This window comes from Nerophis lumbriciformis, linkage group LG23 (assembly GCF_033978685.3).
Source record: "Nerophis lumbriciformis linkage group LG23, RoL_Nlum_v2.1, whole genome shotgun sequence".
NCBI lineage: Eukaryota > Metazoa > Chordata > Actinopteri > Syngnathiformes > Syngnathidae > Nerophis > Nerophis lumbriciformis.
This window is the reverse complement of record NC_084570.2, coordinates 29,497,799-29,523,166: the sequence shown is the minus strand read 5'-3', so window position 1 is coordinate 29,523,166 and position 25,368 is coordinate 29,497,799. Positions and strand designations below refer to the sequence as shown.

The 25,368-nt window shown below is 42.7% G+C and overlaps 1 protein-coding gene across 1 annotated transcript in view; it reads right to left on the bottom strand.

Annotated features, from left to right (window-relative positions):
- slc6a14 (solute carrier family 6 member 14) overlaps positions 1-23,330 on the bottom strand; it is a 156,220-nt gene extending 132,890 nt beyond the window's left edge. Inside the window, exons 1-4 of the mRNA XM_072915842.1 lie at positions 23,277-23,330; positions 20,396-20,540; positions 20,190-20,321; positions 11,537-11,698 (exon numbers count right to left, since the gene is read on the bottom strand). Coding sequence (XP_072771943.1) covers positions 11,537-11,698; positions 20,190-20,321; positions 20,396-20,540; positions 23,277-23,330 — 493 coding nt within the window. The remainder of the gene's footprint in view (positions 1-11,536; positions 11,699-20,189; positions 20,322-20,395; positions 20,541-23,276) is intronic.
- Between the last annotated feature and the right edge of the window lie 2,038 nt (positions 23,331-25,368).

Below are 25,368 nucleotides of genomic sequence, written 5' to 3'. Positions count from 1 at the left end.
AGATAACCCGTTCCAGCTGGGAGATCCACTCACCTGTCAGCTGCTTCATAGCCGGCTCCTGCACACGCCCTGCCCGCAGGAGACGCGTGGGCCACACCCCCTCCCCCCCCTCCGTAGAGGAGTGCGAAAGGAGGTCGGCCACGGCCATCTGCGTACCCGGTCTGTGCACCACCCGGAAGTTGTAGGGTTGCAACACAAGGTACCACCGGGTGATCCGCGCGTTGGCATCCTTCATGCGGTGGAGCCACTGGAGTGGTTTGTGGTCCAAGCAGAGACTGAAGGAGCGTCCCAACCGGTAGTACCGGAGTGCCCCGACCTCCCACCGGATGGCGAGACACTCCCTCTCCACCGTGCTGTACCTTTCCTCCCGGTCCGAGAGCTTCCGGCTGATGTATAGTACGTGGCGGTCGATGCCCTCCACCCCTGGGACACCCAGACAGAAGGGCATGTGCTCTTCCCAGCCGCTACTCTGGATGATGACATCATCCAGGTAGGCAGCCGCATATGCAGCGTGAGGGCGCAGCTTCCGGTCCATGAGGCGCTGGAACGTGGTGGGCGCACCGAACAAGCCAAACGGAAGTGTCACGAATTGGTACACACCTTCCGGAGTGCAAAAGGCTGTTTTTTCCCTGGACTCTGGTGACAAGGGAATCTGCCAGTAGCCCTTGGTTAAATCCAGTGTCGTGAAAAAACGAGCAGTGCCCAGCCGATCCAGGAGCTCGTCGACCCGAGGCATTGGGTATGCGTCAAAACGTGATATTTCGTTCACCTTGCGGTAATCCACACAGAATCGCACAGACCCATCCTTCTTACCCACCAGAACGATGGGGCTGCACCACGCACTGTGGGATTCTTCTATTACCCCCAATTCCAGCATGGATTTTAATTCCTCTCGAACAACTTTGCGTTTGTGTTTTGGGGAGCCTGTAGGGCCGAGACGGCACCGTAACTCCCGGGCTGGTGCGGGACATGTTGGAGATCCCCGCAACCACGCAACCCGACATCGAAAGGGCGCACCGCGCGTTGGCGCCAAGACCCGCTGGAGACAGAGAAGACAAGCCGCGGTCAATAATAGTCAAATTCCTCCGCTACAGGATGAAAGAAGAGGTCATGCGCAAAGCTTGGGGAAAGAAGAAGATTTTTCTGAATGGGAGACTAATATACTTTGACCAGGATTACCCCCTAGCAGTCCTGCAAAAGAGGAAAGAATATGCTGAAGCAAAGCGAGTGTTAAAGCAAAGAAATATCCGCTTGCAGACTCCGTTCCCGGCCAAACTACGAGTGTTCTATGAGGACGGCACGCAGCTGTATCGGACAGCAAAGGAGGCGACAAGAGACATGAAGGACAGAGGACTGCCAGTCAGCGTGATTACGCTGAGGGAGAGCTTGCTGGATCAGCTGTCCCACTCAGCCTGGGAGACTATGGGAGGAAGGAGTCGGGAGGGGACAGGTGAGGAGCCAGAGAAAAGCATCAAGGTGAGACTGCAAGCCTTCAGAAGATAATCATCGCCTTCTCCGGAGGACCTGTTAATCTTGACTGACTTCTTAAAGTGTTGGTAAGATGAACAGAACCAAAACAAGTGACTTTAAATTCACTCCAAGACATTTGCGTTTTATATAATAACCCCAGCTAGATGAGAATATATACAAATGAGGGATGTATCAATGTAATGAACAGAACATATTTTTCTCTTTCTACCAAGTGCCATGATGGGGGCCCTCAGCCCATAGTTGGGAGAGGATTTCCCCCACAGCTAGACATTTTAACTGGCCTAACCCGGGGTCATCTATTAGAGACCCCTGCCTTGGAACTAAACTTTTCTTTTTTCTTCTGTTCTTTTTTTTTAAATTTTTTTTTTTAGTTATTTTGTGTTATGATCCGCTGCCCAAATCATATTTTTGTTTACGTTTTCGAGGCACTTGTGTTTTTTGTTAGTTTTGGACTCCTTGAGTGCCTGTTTGTACACCTGAGTTTGTTGCCATGGCTGCTTATTGTTTTCACCTGCTGCGTGTGTTCCCGACGCGCACCTGTTGGTCATCACTGACATTATTATTTAAGCCTGCCTTCCCTGTCATTCTGTCTTGCTTCCGAGTTTGCTTTTTGCAACAGTAGACGACTTTTGTTCTTGCTCTGTACCTGCTAGCTTCCACGCTAGGCTCTGTTACTCGCTAGCTCCCACGCTAGCCACCTTTAGTTTTTACCTTATGTGCTATGAGCACCCTTTTCTTTGTTCCTTCTGATTTATTCCGTAAATAAATAATTGTTTTACCTTCACGGTGTGTCCGAAGTCCGTTGCATCCTGAGAGACGAAAACCCCGCATCACCATGCGACCCGGTCGTCACAGTAGGAAGCAAGCAAGAAAAAGTTCTCTCGCTACGGCCATGACGGAGGTGGATGAAAAAGGTGCGTGGATGGTCCTCCGAGCGATGGAGGCAGAGACGCTCCGCTGTAATCCAGATGACGAGATGATTTGAGGACCTGGAAGTGTTTTGGTCCCGATCGACTCCATCTGGCCCGGGGAGGTCAGCTCTCAGCCCGCTCTCAGCCCGCTCGCACGCGTCAGCGAAGGCGGAAGTCGTACAAGACGGCTTCGGCTCGCGACAGAGACGCGCCACTCCCGCAATCTCTCCCTCTGGAACACAGCCAAGCAGCCCAGGATTCCCCTCCGCCGATGTTTGGTAATCCCATCACTCATTTTGCAAGCAGTTCACCGATTGGGCTGTCAGTCAGCTGGAGACCCGCGCGGATGACGTCATCCCGTCCACTGGTGATGACGTCATAGACAAAGACATTTTTTTACATTCAGTCAATTTTTTCTGTCAGCCACTTCCTAATGACTTTAATTCTACAATAAAACACTATCAGGACATTTTTGTTAAATATAAGTCTAGTCAGTCCCAGTCACCTTCTGACTTTCAGGCTCCGCCCCCAATTACTTTGGCCCCACCCCCTATGGCTCAAGCTCCGCCCACTCCTCTGTTTTCTCCCTCCTGGTCGTCCTTACAGTCCCATATTGGGGAGATGAATAGACAATGTGGACAATTTAAAAGGGAGGATTCTGCCCTCCTCCTGAACTCCCTCCACCCACCTCTGAAGACGGTTCCAAACAGCAACGAGTGCGTCTGGTATCCGCGTCTTGAGGGGGGGCTAGTGCTGGGAACTGTGCTAATGGGGTGGCACAACTGCGTTTAGCTAAGCCGCAACCTCCTGCCCGGCCACCGCCACCAGTTTTTCGGCGTACTAAGCCGCAACCTCTGTCCCGGCCTCCGCCACCAGTCCTTCGGCATGCTAAGCCGCAACCTCCTGCCCGGCCACCGCCACCAGTCCTTCGGCGTGCTAAGCCGCAACCTCCTGCCCGGGCACCACCACCAGTCCTCCGGCATTCTAAGCCGCAACCCCCTGCCCGGCCGCCACCACCGGTTTTTCGGCATGCTAAGCCACAACCTCCTGCCCGGCCGCCACCACCGGTTTTTCAGCCTGCTAAGCCGCAACCACCGGCCCGGCCGCCACCACCAGTCCTTCGGCGTGCTAAGCCGCAACCCCCGGCCAGGCCACCTCCGCCAAAGTCACGCCTAGCACCTGCTCCAAGTCTGGTTCTCGCACCAGCACCTGCTCCAAGTCTGGTTCTCGCACTAGCACCTGCTCCAATTCTGGTTTCCGCACCAGCACCTGCTCCAATTCTGGTTTCCGCACCAGCACCTGCTCCAATTCTGGTTTTCGCACTAGCACCTGCTCCAAGGCTGGTTCCCGCACCAGCTCCTGCTCCAAGGCTGGTTCCCGCACCAGCACCTGCTTCAACGACGACAGCCCGGACGCCTGCACCTCTGACTCCGCCCACGCCGGCAGACGAGCCGCCTGCTTCGCCCACACTGGCAGACGAGCCGCCTGCGCCGCCCACGCCGGCAGACGAACCGCCTGCTCCGCCCATGCCGGCAGAGCAGGCGGTTCGTCTGTCGGCGTGGGCGGAGCAGGTGGCTCGTATGCCGGCGTGGGCGGAGCAGGCGGCAGATGAGCCGCCTGCTTCGCCTCTTGCACCGCCCACGCCGGCAGACGAGCCGCCTGCTTCGCCCACGCCGGCAGACGAGCCGCCTGCTCCGCCCACGCCGGCAGACGAACCGCCTGCCCCGCCCACGCCGGCAGACGAGCCGACTGCCTCGCCCACTGCGACGTCGACTCCTCCCACGGCAACGTCGCCTCCTCCTGCTCCCACGGCGACATCCACTCCTCCTGCTCCCACGGCGACGTCTGCTTTTTCCTCGTCTCCGGTGGGGCTTCCCAGGGCGCCGCCACCTTCCTCGCCCTCATCGTCGTCTCAGCGACCTCGAGTGGTCCGGCTGCGCAAGCAGCTCTCTCAAAGGCCAGTGAAGGGACGCCAGTGGCGCAAACAGCAGCGACGCCCAAGACGTCGACATATAACTCTCCGGCTGCTGAACTTCTGGCGCCACTCACGCCCTCCTTCTCGGCGGCCGTTCCGTGGTTGCCCGCCTTGCCTGCGGCAGCGGCGTTCCATTCGCCGCCGCCACCTGACTCGTCCCCGGTGGATTCGGGGACACGTGGCCTGGCGACCCTCCGCCAAATCCTCCCTCCACCCTCCCTTGACTCTTGAACTTTGTTGTAGTTGGGGGGGGTTTAGTTTTTCCAGGGGACATCTGGAATCTGTCCCTTAAGGGGGGGGTACTGTTATGATCCACTGCTCAGATCATATTTTTGTTTACGTTTTCGAGGCACTTGTGTTTTTTGTTAGTTTTGGACTCCTTGAGTGCCTGTTTGTACACCTGAGTTTGTTGCCATGGCTGCTTATTGTTTTCACCTGCTGCGTGTGTTCCCGACGCGCACCTGTTGGTCATCACTGACATTATTATTTAAGCCTGCCTTCCCTGTCATTCTGTGTTGCTTCCTAGTTTGCTTTTTGCAACAGTAGACGACTTTTGTTCTTGCTCTGTACCTGCTAGCTTCCACGCTAGGCTCTGTTACTCGCTAGCTCCCACGCTATCCACCTTTAGTTTTTACCTTATGTGCTAAGAGCACCCTTTTCTTTGTTCCTTCTGATTTATTCCGTAAATAAATAATTTTTTTACCTTCACGCTGTGTCCGAAGTCCGTTGCATCCTGAGAGACGAAAACCCCGCATCACCATGCGACCTGGTCGTCACAATTTTGCTTTGTTTTATTTTTGTTATTTCAGTTTTTTTCGTTATGGGAGTAGACTTGCTAGGTTTTATTTTGAATATTTTATTGGTACACTTACAAGTAAACACATATGATTAGTGACAAAGTAAAATGTCTATCGTTTAATGTTATTGGGCTATTGAACCCAATTAAACGCAGTAAAATCTTATCGAAGGTGAGGACAGAACAAGCCCACATAGTATATTTACAGGAGACCCATTTGACTGACAAGGGGCATGTAAAACTAAAGAGAATGGGCTTCACTCATTTGTTTTTTTCGTCATATAAATTAGGACATAGGAGAGGAGTTGCTATCCTCATCTCAAAAAAGCTAAATTTTGAAAAATTACTGGAATTTGGTGATAAGGAGGGTAGATTTATTTTAGTAAAGGGAAATATAGATGGGAACCCAATCACCCTATTGAATGTCTATGCACCCCCTGGGAGTGATATTCATTTCTTCATAAAATCACCAATATTATGGTAACAGAAACCGAAGGTCTTTTGATTTGTGGTGGGGATTTAAATATATATTTACAGCCAAAATTGGACTCATCTAAGATAAAAATACATAACGTTAAGCCCCTTTATAAGAAAGTAAACACACTTTTTGAGGAAGTAGGCTTAACTGACATATGGCGAGACTTTTTCCCAGACAGAAGAGATTATACTTATTTCTCTGCTCCGCACTGTCTTTATACAAGAATAGATTATATGCTCCGCACTGTCTTTATACAAGAATAGATTATATTCTAACATTTGGGAAGGATAAAGATAAAATATGTACCTGTGAAATTGGAACGATAGATCGAATTGACCTTGCACCTACATACCTATTTATTGACTTTAATCTGAGGGCAAAACATAATCCATGGAAACTAAACTCAAGTCTGCTGAATGACCTATCCTTTAAGACACAAATTCAAACTGAAATGAGTCTCTTCTTGGAGTTCAATGACACAGGAGAGGTTTCGCTTCCCATGTTATAGGACACCCCTGAAGGCTGTTTTAAGAGGGAAAATTTATAGCAATATCTTCATTTAAGAAAAAATGAGAATACAAAATCAGATGACTTAAAAAAAGAAAAAAAAGAATTAGAAAGAAGACACAAACTAGATTTGGCACAGGATACATTAAGGGAAATAAGAAATATTAGGAATGAAATTAACAGTTTGGCCACACAAGAAATAAAAAAAAATCTAATGTTTTTGAAACAGAGACACTATGAAAGTGTCTCTAAGTCCATGAAAATTTTGGCCTGGAAACTAAAAAAAAAGATAGCGAAAAACACAATTCATAAAATCAGGGATCCAAGAACAAAAGTGATAAAAACTAAACCAAACGAAATTCAGGAAGCCTTCGAACATTTTTATAAAACTTTATACTCTGAGGTCTCTAGTAGGAGCATAATCCAAATTGACAGCTTCCTGAACTCCCTGGATTTACCTATTTTAGATGAAAAACAAAAAATTAATTAAAATGCAATTAGTAGGCTTAAATTAAGTAAATCGCCAGGATCAGACAGTTACACGGCAGAGTGGTATAAGGAATTTAAAAAATAATTAATACCTGTTTTACTCCCAACATTGAATTGGGTCTTAAAAAAGGCACAAACGCCACTTAGTTGGAGGGAGGCAATTATCTCAGCTATACCAAAAGAAGGCAAGGATAGAATTGAATGTGGATCTTACAGGCCAATATCAGTTCTCAATGTAGATTATAAACTATTTACTTCCATGATGGCCAAACGATTAGAATATTTCTTACCTATATTGATACATAAGGATCAAACAGGTTTTATACATCAACGCCAAACACAAGACAATATAAGAAAGACACTACATATTATAGATCATATACAAAGAAAAAACATCGAAACAATTGTTATAAGTGTGGATGCTGAAAAGGCCTTTGATTCGGTCAATTGGAATTTTCTTAACAGAGTTCTGTATAAATTCGGCTTTCAGAATACAATCATTAAAACTATACAGGCACTCTATAACAATCCTTCTGCTAGGATTATTATCAATGGATACTTATCAAAAAGTTTTACCCTGGAAAGGGGCTCTGACAGGGAGGTGCATGGTCACCATTACTCTTTGCATTATATCTGGAGCCATTAGCTCAGTCTATCAGACAAAATGAAGATATTAAGGGAATTATGATTAAAGGAAGAGACTCAAGAGAGTATAAATTGGCCTGGTATGCGGACGACATTTTGGCCTACCTCAGGCACCCAACATTATCGCTCCTTAAATTAATGCAATCATTTTAACTGTATGGTCAACTATCAGGATATTAAATCAATATAGGTAAAACCCATCTACTCTCATATAATTATAACCCACCAGGGGAAATCAGAAGTAGTTACCCCCTGATATGGCAAACAGAGTCTTTTAAATACCTGGGCATTAATTTCTCAAAAGATCTAACAAAATTATCAGAATACAATTATCTACCCATACATAAAAAAATAAAAGATGACATAGCAAGATGGAACTTAATTCCTTTTTTTTAGCCTTAGTTCTCGAATTGATTCCATTACCGTAAAATGAATGCACTGCCAAGACTGCTGTACCTATTTCAAACCCTGACAATAGAGATTAACCAAAACCAATTCAATGAATGGGACAAAATGCTATCAAGGTATATATGGCAAAGTAAAAGATCAAGAGTTCGTCTCAAAACTTTACAATTGGTCAAACAAAAGGGAGGATGGGGTTTACCTTGCCTCCGATATTATTATTTTGCAGCCCAGATGAGAGCAGTGATATGCTGGTGCAACCCGTCATACGTTGCTCAATGGAACATTATTGAAGAAGAAATGCCCTCCATCTCCATACAAGCAATCCTGGCGGATAGCAATTAACAAACCCACATAAATAACATTGATAACCCATGGGTAAAATGGACCCTTAAAGTGTGGAAAATGATCATAAAGGAATACAAACTCGAAAATGATATTGCAGTTCTTAAATGGTGTGCCTATGATACAGAGTTTACACCTAATAAATTAGACTCAAGATTTAAGGACTGGTTATCGAAGGGTATAACACTGGGGTGGGAAATTAATTTTTACCGGGGGCCGCATGAGCAACCTGAGCACTGCTGGAGGGCCACACTGACAATATTTAAATTACATTTTGCTAAAATTATTTTTGATATACCGTAAGATAAATAATAATAATAATAATAATAATAATTTCATTTAACCTAACTTAACTTTGTACAAAAGCAGATTGCTTTTGATGATTTTATTTTTAACACTGTCTTACAAAACACTTCCTGATGTATAATACAATGCAAAAATGTCAATTTCTGTCACGTTATCCTGCATCCTCAACAAAAACATTTTCCCCCGTCATCTGTTGTCACACCTGCCAGCTTGTCCCATTTCAGTCCTAACATGTCCAAACACGCATTTACCTACAGTATGTGAACAAGTCATTACCTGTGGTTGTCTCTTTAATTGACTGCATGGCTGCCAACTCCTCCGTGATTTGAAAGTCTGCAGTTATCCCACGTAAGAAGATGAGCAGCTGGGCGGTGTTACGTACATCGCAGCTCTCATCCAAAGCCAGCGAAAAACAGTCAAAGTCGGCTGTTCTGTTCTTCAGCTGAAGCTCCAAGTTTCCAGCGTCGGGAGAGTGACACGTTCTCAAATGCGCCCCTCTTCTCTGGGCATATCAGCGCAACAGAGTCCAATAAGCACTCTTTAATAAACTCTCTGTCAGAAAACGCCTTACTTTTTCTGGCGATTTTGTGAGAAATGACGAAACTTGTCCTGATGGCTGCATCTCTGGGGGTGTGAAATTTGGCAAAAAGTCCTTGTTGGGTTTGCAGTTTTACCATCAATGCATCAGCCTCCCTTGCGCTTCATCAGACAGATTCCGGTATTTTTCCTCGTGCTTCGTCGTGTAGTGGCAATTCAAATTATATTCTTTAAACACAGCAACCTGTGTACCACAAATTAAGCACATGGCTTTACCTTTAATTTCTGTAAAGAAATACTTGGCAGTCCATGTCTTGTTGAAAACACGGCATTCGTCATCAACTTTTCTCTTTTTAGTGTCTCCGGGATAACCGGGCATCACTTGTCGCTGCGCACCTTCACTCACAGGTTACACACGGACATACGCCCATAAATAACACTTTTCAAAATAAAAGCAGCACAGTTGTATTGCACGCACGACATAGATGTTTTTTTAAATTTATTTTGTAATTTGTGATTGCCGCTGTTCACATTCACTCACAATCGCGCACAAGCATACGTCCACACGGAAGTAATACAAATAACGCTTTTCAAAACAAAAGCAGTACCGTTGTATTGCACACTCGACATAGATACTTTTTAAAATGTATTTTGTAATTTATGATTGGCCTCACGCGGGCCGGACAGGGACGCACAAAGGGCCAGATGTGGCCCGCGGGCCGCCGAGTGCCCAGGTGTGGTATAACAGCTTTATGTAGTGTAATGAAAGATAAAAAAATGCTTAGTTTTGAAACTATTAAAAGGACATATATTTTAGAAAACCAACACTTCTATCGATATTTGCAGTTGCGGCATTTTGTTAATATGAAAGTGAAAAGTGTCACAAAGACGAGTATATGTTTGATTGAACTGTTTACAAAAGCCTACCATTCAGAAATTATTGATAGAACTGTTTCATGCTTGTATAAGGGTCTGTTGAATATGAAATCATACTCAACTTCATATATTAAAACAAAATGGGAGACGGAAGGAGGGATACGGTAACTATATCTGAGGAAGAATGGACAATAATATGGAAATATCAATAGACTTGTACCAACTCACCCAAGTGGAGAGAGTTTGGCTGGAAAAGTTTGATTAGATTTTTTATTACACCTTCTCAGAAGTCTCATCATGATAACTCCCGTGCCTGTTGGAGAAATTGTGGGAATTCAAATGCAAACCACTACCATGTTTTCTGGGACTGCTACGCCATAAAGGACTTTTGGAAAGAGATACAAACTTAATTGAACGGGTGTTCAAAGACACACAGAATGCACTTGGAAGTGTGTGTGTGTGTGTGTGTGTGTGTGTGTGTGTGTGTGTGTGTGTGTGTGTGTGTGTGTGTGTGTGTGTGTGTGTGTGTGTGTGTGTTTGTTAAACCTGTGATATGATCTGCATGTTGAAGCTGTGAGAGTGGGACTGCTCTACAGGATATTTTCAAATGTGAAAAACCCCTTGAAAGTAAAACTTTGTTTTTTGGACATGTACCTCAGGACTGGCTGAAGAAAGATAAACACTTAATGAATATCCTACTGGTGGCTTGTAAAAAGACCATTACGAGTCATACCAAAGACTATAAAAATGGGACCCATTACCTCCCTGCTTGGCACTCAGCATCAAGGGTTGGAATTGGGGGTTAAATCACCAAAATGATTCCCGGGCGCAGCCACCGCTGCTGCCCACTGCTCCCCTCACCTCCCAGGGGGTGATCAAGGGTGATGGGTCAAATGCAGAGAATAATTTCGCCACACCTAGTGTGTGTGTGACAATCATTGGTACTTTAACTTTAACTTTAACTTTAAATGGATATCCCAGGAGAGCCCAACTTTGAAGCAATGGATGGAAACAACAATGGACATATATAAAATGGAGAAGATAACTGCCTTTATTAATTATAAATTGGAGAAATTTACTTCATACTGGGAAAACTGGCTCAATTATGTCACGCCCCATAAGCCTGACTTTAATTTTTCGAATTAGTGATTGTACTGGTTTAAAAAAAAAAAAAAAAAAAAGATTACTCCCTATGTGTACATATGAATGTATATATATATATATATATATATATACATGTATGTGTGTGTGTGTGTGTGTGTGTGTGTGTATATATGTATCTGTTTATATTTTTTTATTTTATTTCTGATTACCGGTATTATTATTATCAATGTATTATTATTTCTTTTTTGTTTATTTAATTGTTGTATTTGTAGATACTACTTTGTTTATTGTTTTTTTTTTGCTATTTCTTTCCTTTTTGGGGGGGGGGGGGGGGGGGGGTGGTATGGTTGGGATACAAACAAAAAATATTTTGACATTTAGGGCAGACAATAGATATATTATGTATGTGAATATGATGTAATGGATAGGAATGTCTGATGCTGGCTGTCAATAAAAAAAAAAAAATAAAAAATAAAAAAAAAAAAATAAAAAAAGACTAGATGGGACCAATCTAAATCTAAGACTAGATGGGACCAATCTCAGTGTATGCCCTGTGCTAGTTTGCAGGGACTACAAACGATATCATGGAATCAAAAAGAACATTCTGATATATTCCACAAATGAATACTGATTAAAGATTCGACCTGATCAACATAGGAAACATGTTAGTCCACCTAAAGGCTTGTCGCTGCAGTTTTTGTCCGCCCAACTGAAGCACCCGGACCACGGCAGAGGAGACTGGAAGGAGCTGAAAAAGTAGAACAACCCATAGGCCACTATGACGTTGTAGTATATCGACAGGAGGGTGCTGAACAAGATCATTCCAACGCCCACACCTGCAGACAGGTTAGAATGCACGTTTGTTCAAACTTTTCCAAAATAATACAAAACCCAAACCCTGTTATGATCCGCTGCCCGGATCATATTCTGTTTGTTTTCAGTTCACTTGTGTTGTCAGCACCTGTTGAGTTTGTGTGTCTCAGTTGCCATGACGGCAGATTATAGTCACCTGCCTCTGGTTAGTGTTCCGGACGCGCACCTGTTGCCCGGGCACTAATCAGAAGGCTATTTAGTTTCCGCGCTGGCCTCACTCGGTCTGTTGGTCTTGTTTGCTCCCATGCAACAAGTTACGCTCTTGGTTACGCTCATAGTCTGCATTTTGTTATCAGCATCTTTTGGCTACCCTTTTGTTTTCCGTGCCGTTGGCACCGCACAGCATATTTTGTTCTGCAACTAAAATAAATAATTGATTCTCACCTGAAAGCCGCTTCCTGACATCCCTCTGCATCGTGAAAAGACGACATCCGGCATCACAATGCCACGCAAGCGTAACAAAACCAGTGAAGTTGGCAAGTTGTGTAAATTGTAAATAAAACAGAATACAATTATTTGCAAATCTTTTTCAACCTATATTCAATTGAATAGACTGCAAAGACAAGATACATGTTCAAACTGAGGAATAAATTTTTTTTTTTTTCAAATAATCATTAACTTATTCAATTATTTAATGGCAGCAATACATTGCAAAAAAGTTGTCACAGGGGCATTTTTACCACTGTGTTACATGGCTTTTCCTTTTAACAACACAGTAAACGTTTGGGAACTGAGGAGACAGCTTAAGTTTTCAATGGGAGACAGGTCTGGACTACAGGCAGGCCAGTCAAGTACCCGCACTCTTTTACTACCAATTCACGCTGTTGGAACGTGCAGAATGTGGCTTGGCATGAAAAAGACCTTGCTTGGATGGCAACATATGTTGCTCCAAAACCTGTATGTACCTTTCAGCATTAATGGCGCCTTCACAGATGTGAAAGTTACCCATACCTTGGGCACTAATACACCCCCATACCATCACAGATGCTGGCTTTTGAACTTTGCGCCTATAACAGTCTGGACGGTTCTTTTCCTCTTTGGTCCGGAGAACATGACGTCCACAGTTTCCAAAAACAATTTGAAATGTGGTCTAGTCAGACCACAGAACACATTTACACTTTGCATCAGTCCATCATAAATGGGCTCGGGCCCAGCAAAGCGTTTCTGGGTGTTGTTGATAAATGGCTTTGGCTTTGCATAGTCTAGTTTTAACTTGCACTTACAGATGTTGCGAATAATTGTAGTTACTGACAGTGGTTTTCTAAAGTGTTCCTGAGCCCATGTGGTGATATCCTTTACACACGGATGTCGCTTTTTGACGCAGTACCGCCTGAGGGATCTAAGGCCACAGGCATTGTCGCTTACGTGCAGTGATTTCTCCAGATTCTCTGAACCTTTTGATGATATTACGAACCGTAGATGGTAAAAGCCCTAAACTCCTTGCAATAGCTCATTGAGAAATGTTGTTCTTAAACTGTTCAACAATTTGCTCACACATTTGTTGACAAAGTGGTGACCCTGGCCCCATCCTTGTTTGTGAATGACTGAGCATTTCATGGAAGCTGCTTTTATACCCAATCATGGCACCCGCCTGTTCCCAATTAACCTGTTCACCTGTGGGATGTTCCAAATAAGTGTTTAATGAGCGTTCCTCAACTTTCTCAGTCTTTTTTGCCACTTGTGTCATCTTTTTTTAAACATGTTGCAGGCATCAAATTCCAAATAAGCTAATATTTACAAAAAATAAAGTTTACCGGTTCGAACGTTAAGTATCTTGTCTTTGCAGTCTATTCAATTGAATATAGGTATAAAATGACTTGCATATTGTTGTATTCTGTTTTTATTTACTATTTACACAATGTGCCAACTTCACTGGTTTTGGGTTTAGTACAAAGCAGAAAAAACCCCAAACACTGAGTTAATCCAACTGGCGATTGGAATCAGAACAAAAAAAATTTGACTCGATGACAGAGCAGTGGTGATTTTTCTAAGACAGCAAAGGAAGCTTGGCTTCCCCCAAAAATGTCAAAAAGAAAATAAGCACTAGAACAGTGTTTTTAAACCTTGTTGGAGCCAAAGCACATTTTTTTCATATAAAAAATGCGGAGGCACACCACCAGCAGTAAACATTAAAAAATGAGACTCAGTAGCAGATATTGACAGTAAAAAGTTGTCGCAATTGTTGGATATGAATTCAAACCAACCAACCATGAATCACTATAGCTCTTGTCTCAAAGTACTATCACAACCTGTCACATCACGCCATGACTTCTGTTTTCCATAGCCATTTTTAAGCTTCAATGCCTTTTCTTAGGGGCACTCACCTTTTCTTTATTTTTGGTTTAAGCATTAGACACCTTTTTACCTGCACGCTGAATACCGCTGTCGTCTGCATATTGTGATCACGACAAACCATGTTAAACCAACTAAAAAGCAATTAGCTACCTGCTGCCACCTACTGATATGGAAGTATTGGAGTATTACACGGTTACTCTGCCGAGCTCTAGACAGCACCGACACTCAACAACAGCGCTTTATTTGCGGATTATAATTATTGGTTGGCAAAACATTTTTTAACCCAAGTAGGTGAAATTACAAAATCCCCACGTAGGGATATGTTCGTTAAGAAATCATCGATGTCGATGCCATTATCGAATCCTCTTATCGAATCTCTTATCGAATCCAGATAGTTTGTTGTGTGTGCACCGTAGATGTTATGTGACTGGGCCGGCACGCTGTTTATATGGAGGAAAAGCGGACGTGACTGAGGACAGCATGCGGACGTTAAAGGGTGAAGGTTTCAGGTGAGAGAGGACGCTAAAGGCACGCCCCCAGTGAGCATATAGTGCTGCTATGTGCGTTGAAAATAAAAAAATTGGCGACAAACACATCACCAACATAGAGGAGGTAGCGCTCAGTGAAGCACACTGTGGAGAAGAAGGGGACCAGCATGGTAGCGAATCGATACGCACAACAGGGCAAGAGAAGACGGCTTTTACTTTTTCCGAGGAGCCCCACGGCAACGAGACTGACTTTGAAAATTACGAGACGGAATCTGGCGTGTTAGATGGAGAACTTGCACAGCTGTTAATTTCGGAAAACAGAAGATGAGGACTTTGATGGATTTGTGGATGAGGATTGATCAAACAATAATGTGAGTACATTGATAAATACTTCAATAAAGTACAACCCAACTCAGCTTTGCTCCTGCTGCCTTTTTAAAACAGCGTCCATGCATGCTAGCGTATGTTTTAAGCTAGCGTATGTTTTAAGCTAGCATATGTTTAACCATGCCTGCGCCCAAAAATACGCTGCGCCTTATTTATGCGTTAAATATAGAAATAGCATCCGTAACTGTCACGGCGCCTTTTAATATGGTGCTCCCTATGGTCGCGAAAATACGGTATAGTGGCTTTGATAACGGGAACCGGTTCTCAAAAAGGGATTCGAATCCATGGAATCCGTTCTTTTCTTATCGAAGCATCAGGAGAACCGGTTTTCGAACTTCATCCCTACTCCCACGGCACACCAGACTGCATCTCACGGTACACTGTGTGCCACGGCGCAGTGGTTGAAAAACACTTCACTAGAATTTGTTTTCAACAACTTTCTTCTAATCCCATGTGGTAGCATCACAGTGCTTTAAACGGTGTCAAAGCTGAGTGTCCATTGACTTCAATATGGGAGCATAAAGTGGGTCGTTCCACTGCAGCCAAACTAGACAGCCATTGGATAAATGCTCGACCTTGTTTATGTATTAAAAAGAAATAGCAGCAATGAAAACAAACAACAAAACACAAAATGTAACTTCCTCAAAAATAAAATCATTTTGTGATGTTTAAAAAGCTGCACACTGATATATTGATTATTGATTAACTCTTGGCAGTTTTAGCACTTTAATAGACTCAATGTGTCAAATTGTATCTTTGATTCATTCTTAAAATGGTGGCTATTTAATAGATTGTATGTTTAATCTTATGATACCTACATATTGGTGTGTGTGTTTTTACAGCATTACAAATTGATGCTGCTTTAAAAACGTACTTGAATTGATGTAGACAAAGTTTAACTGGCTGACTTTGGCTAAAATCATAGTTTAAGTTATTTTTCACACAACTTGGTCTCACTCTTGTTAGCTAGCTAGCAAGGTAGAAGCTAGCTAACACTCATACTGAGGCTGAGTCCACATCCTCCCTCCAAATGTCCGACATCATGTCTCCGCTTTAAATGCTGGCATATCGCAGATGTACTGCCATAAAAACAAGGTCCGCTTTGCAAAATGAGCAAAGTATTTATGTTTGTAACGAGAATAAGAGCAAATATCCTCCTCAAACTTTACATGTTAGCACTGGCAATGTTTTTGCGAGTGGCCCACTTCCGGCCATAAACTACACTAATGTCCACAAATATAATTGTCGGCGACCAGTGATGGGCAAGCTACTTGGAAAATGTAGTAAACTAAACTACAAGTTACTCTGGATTAAATGTAGCTAAGCTACAGGGGAAGTTATTGTCAGAATAATTGTATTCAAGTTATCACACAACTTGTTTGCTTTGAGTTCAGGTTGCCCTGCGGCCTGTGGTTACGATCCACTGGTGCTTACAAAGCTGTCTTTGATCTTATCAAGCAAAAGGCAGACAGCTTGTAAACCTCCACTGTGTGTGATGGAATGCGCCGTAGAGGTGTCGGTGTCTCAGATCTTGGACAACCACAGGAAGGACCTTATCAGGACCCGAAATCTACAAGCAGAGAGGGGGCAAACCTGACACCGCTCCAAGGACCTTTTTGTTTGAATTGTTTATGACCCTGTGCAGCAGCTGTTTATAACCCCTCCCCTTAGAAGCAGCTGCAGCTATGTAATCAGGAAATGGCCAAATAAATGAGGAGGCGTGTGGAGCTTGTTCCTCAGAGCGGTGGGGAGACACTGACGGAAGGTGCAGGTCCACACGCGCTCTCCTCATGAGCTAAATTGAATCCTGTCTCTGTTTGATTCCTTGCTTCTTGTCTTGTTTAATAGATAATTTGTGTTTGAACCTGACAGTTATCCCCGGAAAATTGTAGTAAAACACGGCAAAAGTAGCTAGCTACATCAAAGCTACATTTAACAACATTTCTATCTATGGTCCCACATGTATAATATCAATGTTCATGTAACGGAGAGTGTAAAAATATTACTATTAACTATCTGTCATTTAGATGGGACACCCTACAACTACCTCTAGGTTCCCCACACCCAACTCTATGTATTTAGTTTGCCTTTTCTTTGGCCCACCCCTATAATGTTATTCATGTTCGCTACCTACAGTAAAAAAACAGGATCTATCTATATCTTGACCAAAAAACTTGTGTGTTTTTTGGGAACAGTTGCTAACAGTTATGTGCAGTAAAACTTTTCATGAATTAACCTTAATGTGCGTTCCTAAATTTGTGTTCCACGTCTTAAATGAAGAGAGTAGTTAGGATTTTGCTTTACAGAGTAAACTAAAAATTATGGTTTTAGGCATTGTTTTCCCTAAACGCATACATTTGTCTAAATATGGCCAATGACACGCATTATTGTAGGTTTCCTGCACGTCGTCTTCATCACTAAAGGAAAAATCTTTGTCAAGTATGTTTCTTTTTTTTTGAATGGTCAGCTTGAAGCGTCCGTCTATCTCTGACTCCCTCGTCGTCTTGTGACATGAGTGTCTGTTATGATATTTCTTTCTACTTTCGATGACCCGCCTTATCTTGCCTCTGATTGGCCAGTCCGTAATGTTTCTCCCTAACCTTAGCCAATTGTGACTCATCATACGAACACCAAGCAATCATCATGGATTTATTTTATTTTTTTATTTAGCCTTTATTTAACCAGGTAAAATTCCATAGAGATCAAAGATCTCTTTTCCAAGGGAGACCTGGCCAAGAGGGCAGCAGCAAGGTAACATTAAAAACAGTAAACAAATACATAAAACATCACATTTACAACATTAAAACTTGCTCACATGACACATGTGCATACAGACAAGGTAGACTGCAGTCCTTTCACAGAAGCTTTAAACTCATTCAACGTAACAAGGGTTTGAAGTTTAATATTCGATTGTAGGTTATTCCAATGGATGTCCTCCTTATGTATGTATGTTCTCATTCATCCAGGTGATTGTCTTTTCTCAAATTTTTTTTGGTCTGCATTCACAGTCCATTTTCTCTCTTTGTAGCTTTGATGTAAGCTACCTCGCTACATGGCTCTAAAAGTAGCTAAGCTACAGGAAAAGGTACTCGTTAAAGTAGCTAAGCTACTGGAAAATGTTACTACTGCCCATCACTGGAAATTAGCTGTGACATATCAAGCTTTCTTTCCTTAATTTAGAAGGGAGACAGGAGGACATTAGCAACACTACCATAGCTATGCGAGCTACCGTGCTAACATTGCACTCGCATTTTAACGGCAACATCAAGTTAGCCTTTTACCCAAACCAACCCAATAGGATCAAGCTCAAAGCTACCACGTCTGTTGACTATTGGCAGAGCTCCATTTTATTTTAAGCCATTTTTTTCTCCCAAAGAATTTGCGGGTGCTTATACAGGGTGGGTTCCTCAAGCGAGAAGCGGGGGATTACTTCCAGGAGAAATGGGACTTTTAGACCCGACTTAATTAGTGTTGTCCCGATACCAATATTTTGGTACCGGGACCAAAATGTATTTAGATACTTTTCTAAATAAAGGGGACCACAAAAAATTGCTTTATTGGCTTTATTTGAACAAAAAATCCTAGGGTACATTAAACATATGTTTTTTATTGCAGGTTTGTCCTTAAATAAAATAGTAAACATACTAGACAACTTGTCTTTTAGTAGTAAGTAAACAAACAAAGACTCCTAATTTAGCTGCTGACGCATGCACATATTGTGTCATTTATATTCTATTATTTTGTCAAAATTATTAAGGACAAGTGGTAGAAAATTAATTGTCAATCTACTTGTTCATTTACTGTTAATATCTGCTTACTTTTTGTTTTAACATGTTTTATCTACACTTCTGTTCAAATGTAATAATCACTTTGTCACCGCCTGCTGCCATCTTGTGGTTTGTGTTCAGTTTGCCTTTGTTGGTGCAGCAGACCTGGCTCTTATTGTTTGTCTTCTTCCTAGAGTTCCTGTGTTTCCCTGTGGGCGGAGTTGTGAGACGTGCACAGCTGTGTCCAATCATCTCGACACTGTTTAAGCAGCACCTCGACAGCTGGATGGCACTCGGAAATTCCACTCCTCGACTCTCCTTGTATGAAGACCCCTACGCTCCTTGAATTTATGCTACTTACCTTCTTGGCTATTTCCAGTGCCATCCAGCTTGGTATGTAGTTTGCACGTCTTGCAACTCTGACCCAAGTTTAGTTAGTTTTGTATATTAGCTTTTGTTCTTTTTGTCACGGTGGTCTTTTTCGCACCGTCACTTTTTGTTATCTCCTATTTTTGGATCATTGTTGTGAGTGCTTTTTCGTTAAGTAAAGAACTGTTTTACTCACTATCCATCTGCATCCTTGGGTTCCTCTGTTCTACTTTTAATTGCACTGTGACATACTTATTATTCTGTTGTTTAACACTTTACATTAGTTTTCGATGATACCACAAATTTAGGTATCAATCCGATACCAAGTAGTTACAGGATCATACATTGGTCATATTCAAAGTCCTCATGTGTCCACGTACGTATTTCCTGAGTTTATAAACGTAATATAAATATTTTTTAAATGAAAGAAGATTTAGTGATGCTAAAACATATCGATGTAATCATAGTGGTATCGACTAGATACGCTCCTGGATGTGGATGCTAGGTGTAGATCCACCCATAGCGTTTGTTTACATTGTGACGCCGGTGAGCTACGGTGTGTAGTGAAGCATGTTTAGCTATTCCTCATACTTGTAAGAAACATACTTTTTTTATTGCCATGGAGGCGAGGATTAGTGATTTAGAAGTAGCTAAAACACAGCCGACTGCGGATGGATGTTAACCGCTAGCTAACTAATCATGTCTTAAAGCACCGCTTCCTGAGGGTGTTTCAGTGTTATAACTTCACCATTATCTTTAGTTTTTAGGCCAAAATGCGTTCGTTCTCCCTTTTCTGTCTACACACTGTGTCTGCTTGTAAGTACTCAGTGAGTGTGCGCTGCCGAACATGCTCATCTGCTCGTAAACCAGCAATGACACGACATGACGACGACGGGGAGCGGGGGTGGGGCGGTATCATACCGAATATGATTCATTAGTATCGCGGTAGTATACTAATACCGGTATACCATACAACCCTAACCCGACTTAAGCAGATTTCCCCGATAGTTCTTAAAGGACAGTTTAGTGTTGTTTCACTCACAACTTCACGCGGCAAAACTTCTTCCTGTTTACATTCTTGCAGCCAATAAGAGAACAACCAACAGCAAGTGTCAAACTTTGTTACTGTGTTGATCTTCTGAACTCACCCTGAAGTAGCGGCACCGCTCGCCACACGTTGACCGGGCCTTGGCTGCAGAACTGACCGATGGCACTTTCCAGGAAGTAAAGAGGAATGCCGCACAAAAGCAGCGTGATCAAATAGGCAATGACAAAGGCTCCTGTTCGGAAAGGGAATAAGCAAACATGATTGACACTTTTTTCCAACAACGGTAATGCACTGAGACATGTTTACCTCCTCCGTTCTTATAAGTTAAGTATGGAAACCTCCAAATATTTCCCAAACCAACAGCGTAACCCATCATGGAGAGCACATATTCTGTCTTGTTGGTCCAGTTCGCACGATCATGAACTTCTTGGCCTTTGACCCCAGGAGGGTCCTGCACACAGGAGGTATGCATGCAAAGTTGAAACAATCGGAATACGAATACATACAACACGACCAAAGTATGTAAAGTCATACTCGCCAGCCTTGAGACCTCAGAATTATAAAGATATTCAAGAGGGTTCATTTATTTGACAAACAAAATCCACAGTCACCAAGTAAAATAAAGTAACAAAGGAAGTAGCTGTCCACAGTACCTGTGCAAATGGTGGTTGGTGGTGTTCAATAAATACGTTTGTAGAATAAATAACAGAAAATAAAATAAAAAACAGAACAGAGGAGTTGGTGGTGGACACCACCTGTCTCCTTCATACAAGACTGTCCTTTTAACCATTCCTAAAAGACTCAGCAATTTAGCCTCAAACAAATAACAGGAAGTAGAAACATTCTGCTCACAGAAGGTGACCAGAATACCATTTGTGACATTTGTTTACAACTGAATGGAACGCTAACACGGGGGATTTTGACTATTTTGGACGGGTAGTAGTCGATCCACTGTGATCGTTCTGCCACACAATACCTCAGTGCTGACGAAGGGAAATTACACTTCAACGACTGTCGTTAGCTTAGGATTGCTCGTTTGCATCAAAATAGTTGTTCTTCTCACTACGATAGGGGGAAACCATCCTGGCCCAAGCACACCCTCCGAGTTGTGGAGTATAAATATTTGGGGTTTTGACACTTGCCGCTAGAGTAGATGTGACCAATCTAAGTCCAAGACTAGATGTGACCAATCTAAGTCTAACACTAGATGTGACAAATTTAAGTCTAACACTAGATCTGGCCAATTTAAGTCTAAGACTAGATGTGACCAATCTAAGACTAGATCTGACCAATCCAAGTCTAAGACTAGATCTGACCAATCCAAGTCTAAGACTAGATCTGACCAATCTAAGTCTAAGACTAGATCTGACCAATCTAAGTCTAAGACTAGATGTGACCAATCTAAGCCTAAGACTAGATGTGACCAATCTAAGTCTAACACTAGATCTGGCCAATCTAAGTCTAAGACGAGATGTGACCAATCTAAGACTAGATCTGACTAATCCAAGTTTAAGACTAGATCTGACCAATCCAAGTCTAAGACTGGATCTGACCAATGTAAGTCTAAGACTAGATCTGACCAATCTAAGTCTAAGACTAGATGTGACCAATCTAAGCCTATGATCATGAACTGATGAAGTCTACTTGGATGAGAGGCCAAACTTCTAAAACAAACCAAACAGTCCAGTTGTGATCGATTGAACGCCCTGAGATGACAATGACCTGATAAATGAGAACATTCAAAGACTAAAACAAATACATACATCGCATAGATTAGCCATCAAGATATGCAATGTATGCTATAAAAACAGGTCATCATCAAAGGGAAATGAAAACATACGTGATACATAGACAGAGAACTGGGTATACTCCTATTTCCTCTTCTTATTCACCATGTCTGAAGCTACGTTTCCATTGCAGTTTTTAGCAAAATAAAAGCGATATTTCCAAAATTGTGTTTCACTTGTTTGTTTTCTCCATATACCTTTATTTATAAAGTTCAACATTTACAAACATAAACATATAAACAAGGTTGTACTGCATCAACAAGCGACATCAGTGTGTAAAGGATATTACCACATGGGCTCAGGAACACTTCAGAAACCCACTGTCAGTAACCACAGTTGGTCGCTACATCTGTAAGTGCAAGTTAAAACTCTCCTATGCAAGGCAAAAAACGTTTATCAACAACACCCAGAAACGCCGTCGGCTTCGCTGGGCCTGAGCTCACCTAAGATGGACTGATACAAAGTGGAAAAGTGTTCTGTGGTCTGACGAGTCCACATTTCAAATTGTTTTTGGAAACTGTGGACGTCGTGTCCTCCGGACCAAAGAGGAAAAGAACTACGGTATCCGGATTGTTATAGGCGCAAAGTTAAAAAGACAGCATCTAAGATAGTATGGGGGTGTATTAGTGCCCAAGACATGGGTAACTTACACATCTGTGAAGGCGCCATTAATGCTGAAAGGTACATACAGGTTTTGGAGCTACATATGTTGCCATCCAAGCAACGTTACCATGGACGCCCCTGCTTATTTCAGCAAAAGACAATGCCAATCCACGTGTTACATCAACGTGGCTTCATAGTAAAAGAGTGCGGGTACTAGACTGGCCTGCCTGCAGTCCAGACCTGTCTCCCATTGAAAATGTGTAGCGCATTATGAAGCCTAAAATACCACAACGGAGAACCCCGGACTGTTTAACAACTTAAGCTGTACATCAAGCAAGAATGGGAAATAATTCCACCTGAGAAGCTTAAAAATGTGTCTCCTCAGTTCCCAAACGTTTACTGAGTGTTGTTAAAAGGAAAGGCCATGAAACACAGTGGTGAACATGCCCTTTCCCAACTACTTTGGCACGTGTTGCAGCCATGAAATTCTAAGTTAATTATTATTTGCAAAAAAAAATAAAGTTTATGAGTTTGAACATCAAATATCTTGTCTCTGTAGTGCATTCAATTGAATATCTGTTGAAAAGGATTTGCAAATCATTGTATTCCGTTTATATTTACATCTAACACAATTTCCCAACTCATATGGAAACGGGGTTTGTAATATTTTCTCTGCCTCATTTAGTTTTTAACATGATTTACTTTCTGTTCATTTGTTCCACATTTATTTATATTGATAGAATTATCAATAATCCCCTATTATCATGAAGCTGTAAAAATGTTGTATCCAGTCTTACCTGATCATCAAGAATGGGAGCATCTTTGGGAGTTTGGAAGCAATATTTCCACATGTTTCCTCCGTCAGTGGACATTGAAACTAATCCAAAATAACCACTGCCAGTCAAGAAGTCATATTTTCAGATTGAAATCATCGAGCCTGCGCCACATTCTTTGGTTGTCCTCTGCACACTTTTGCCATGAAAAGATTCTGGCTGGCTCGTTTCTTCAACACCAGACCCGTCTTGTCTTCTCTCCAAGGCATTGTGTATTTATTCTGATCAAACATCCACTTGCCGGGCCCGAGGCTGAAGTTGTTTTTAGGTCGCAAGTCTGTAATGTCAACTTTAGGTGTGGGACTTTGTAGAATACTTTTCATCCTCCAAGTTCTTCATTTACCTTATTGGTTGTTAGCCAAGTCCTTCATTTTTTATGGCAATGAATTGTAAGATACACAGCAGCTCATTCGAGATTAAGGTTTGCATTCATAAAAGCATGTATTGTAAAGTAATGTATTAAATACTAATATTGTTGGCAACAGTGTAATGCACGGCAAAATACCAGGTGGCTAACAATGCAGCTAAAAGGCGAAATCTAACAATACTATGTATAAAGCGCCAACAATACTCCATTGTACACTCTGTTTAGCATGTGGTATTAGGATCTTAGTAAATCAGGCCCACAGTCTTGGTAAATCACCCGCAACACGGCCACTAATAGTACACACTGTTTTATAAATTGTACACGCTGTTTAGTGCGTGGTATCAGGATCTTATTAAATCAGGCCAACAGTCTTGGTAAATCACCCACAACACGCCCACTAGATGTACACACCATTTTATAAATTGCACACCCTGTTTAGCGCTTGGTATTAGGATCTTATTAAATCAGGCCCACAGTCTTGGTATATCACCCAGAACACGCCCACTAATAGTACATACTGTTTTATAGATTGCACACTCTGTTTAGCTCATGGTATTAGGATCTTGGTAAATGAGGCAAACAGTCTTGGTAAATCACCCACAACACGCCCACTAGATGTACACACTATTTTATAAATTGCACACCCTGTTTAGCGCGTGGTATTAGGATCTTAGTAAATCAGGCCCACAGTCTTGGTAAATCACCCAGAACATGCCCACTAATAGTATACACTGTTTTATAGATTGCACACTCTGTTTAGCGCGTGGTATTAGGATTTTTGTAAATCAAGCCAACAGTCTTGGTAAGTCACCCACAGCACGCCCACCAGAAGTACACACTGTTTTATAGATTGCACACTCTGTTTAAAGTGTGTTTTCAGGATCTTAGTAAATCAGGCCAACTGTCTTGGTAAATTACCCACAACACGGCCATTAATAGTACACACTGTTTTATAGATTACACATTCTGTTTAGCGCGTGGTATTAGGATTTTTGTAAATCAAGCCAACAGTCTTGCTAAATCACCCACAATACGCCCACTAATAGTACAAACTGTTTTATAGATTGCACACAGTCTGTTTAGCGCGTGGTATTAGGACCTTGTAAATCAGGCCATAAGTCTTGATAAATCACCCACAACACACCCACTAATAGTACACACTGTTTTATGGATTGCACACTCTGTTTAGTGCGTGGTATTAGGATCTTAGTAAATCAGGCCAACAGTCTTGGTAATAAATCAATCAAACAATGTTTATTTGTATAGCCCTAAATCACAAGTGTCTCAAAGGGCTGCACAAGCCACAACGACATCCTCGGTACAGAGCCCACATAAGGGCAAGGAAAAACTCACCCCAGTGGGACGTCAATGTGAATGACTATGAGAAACCTTGGAGAGGACCGCATATGTGGGTCCCCCTCTAGGGGAGACCGAAAGCAATGGATGTCGAATGGGTCTGACATAATATTGTGAAAGTCCAGTCCATAGTGGATCCAACATATCAGCGAAAGTCCAGTCCATAGTGGATCCAACATAATAGTGATAGTCCAGTCCATAGTGGGGCCAGCAGGAAACAATCCCGAGCGGAGACGGGTCAGCAGCGCAGAGATGTCCTCAACCGATGCACAGGCGAGCGGTCCACCTTGGGTCCCGACTCTGGACAGCCAGCACTTCATCCATGGCCACTGG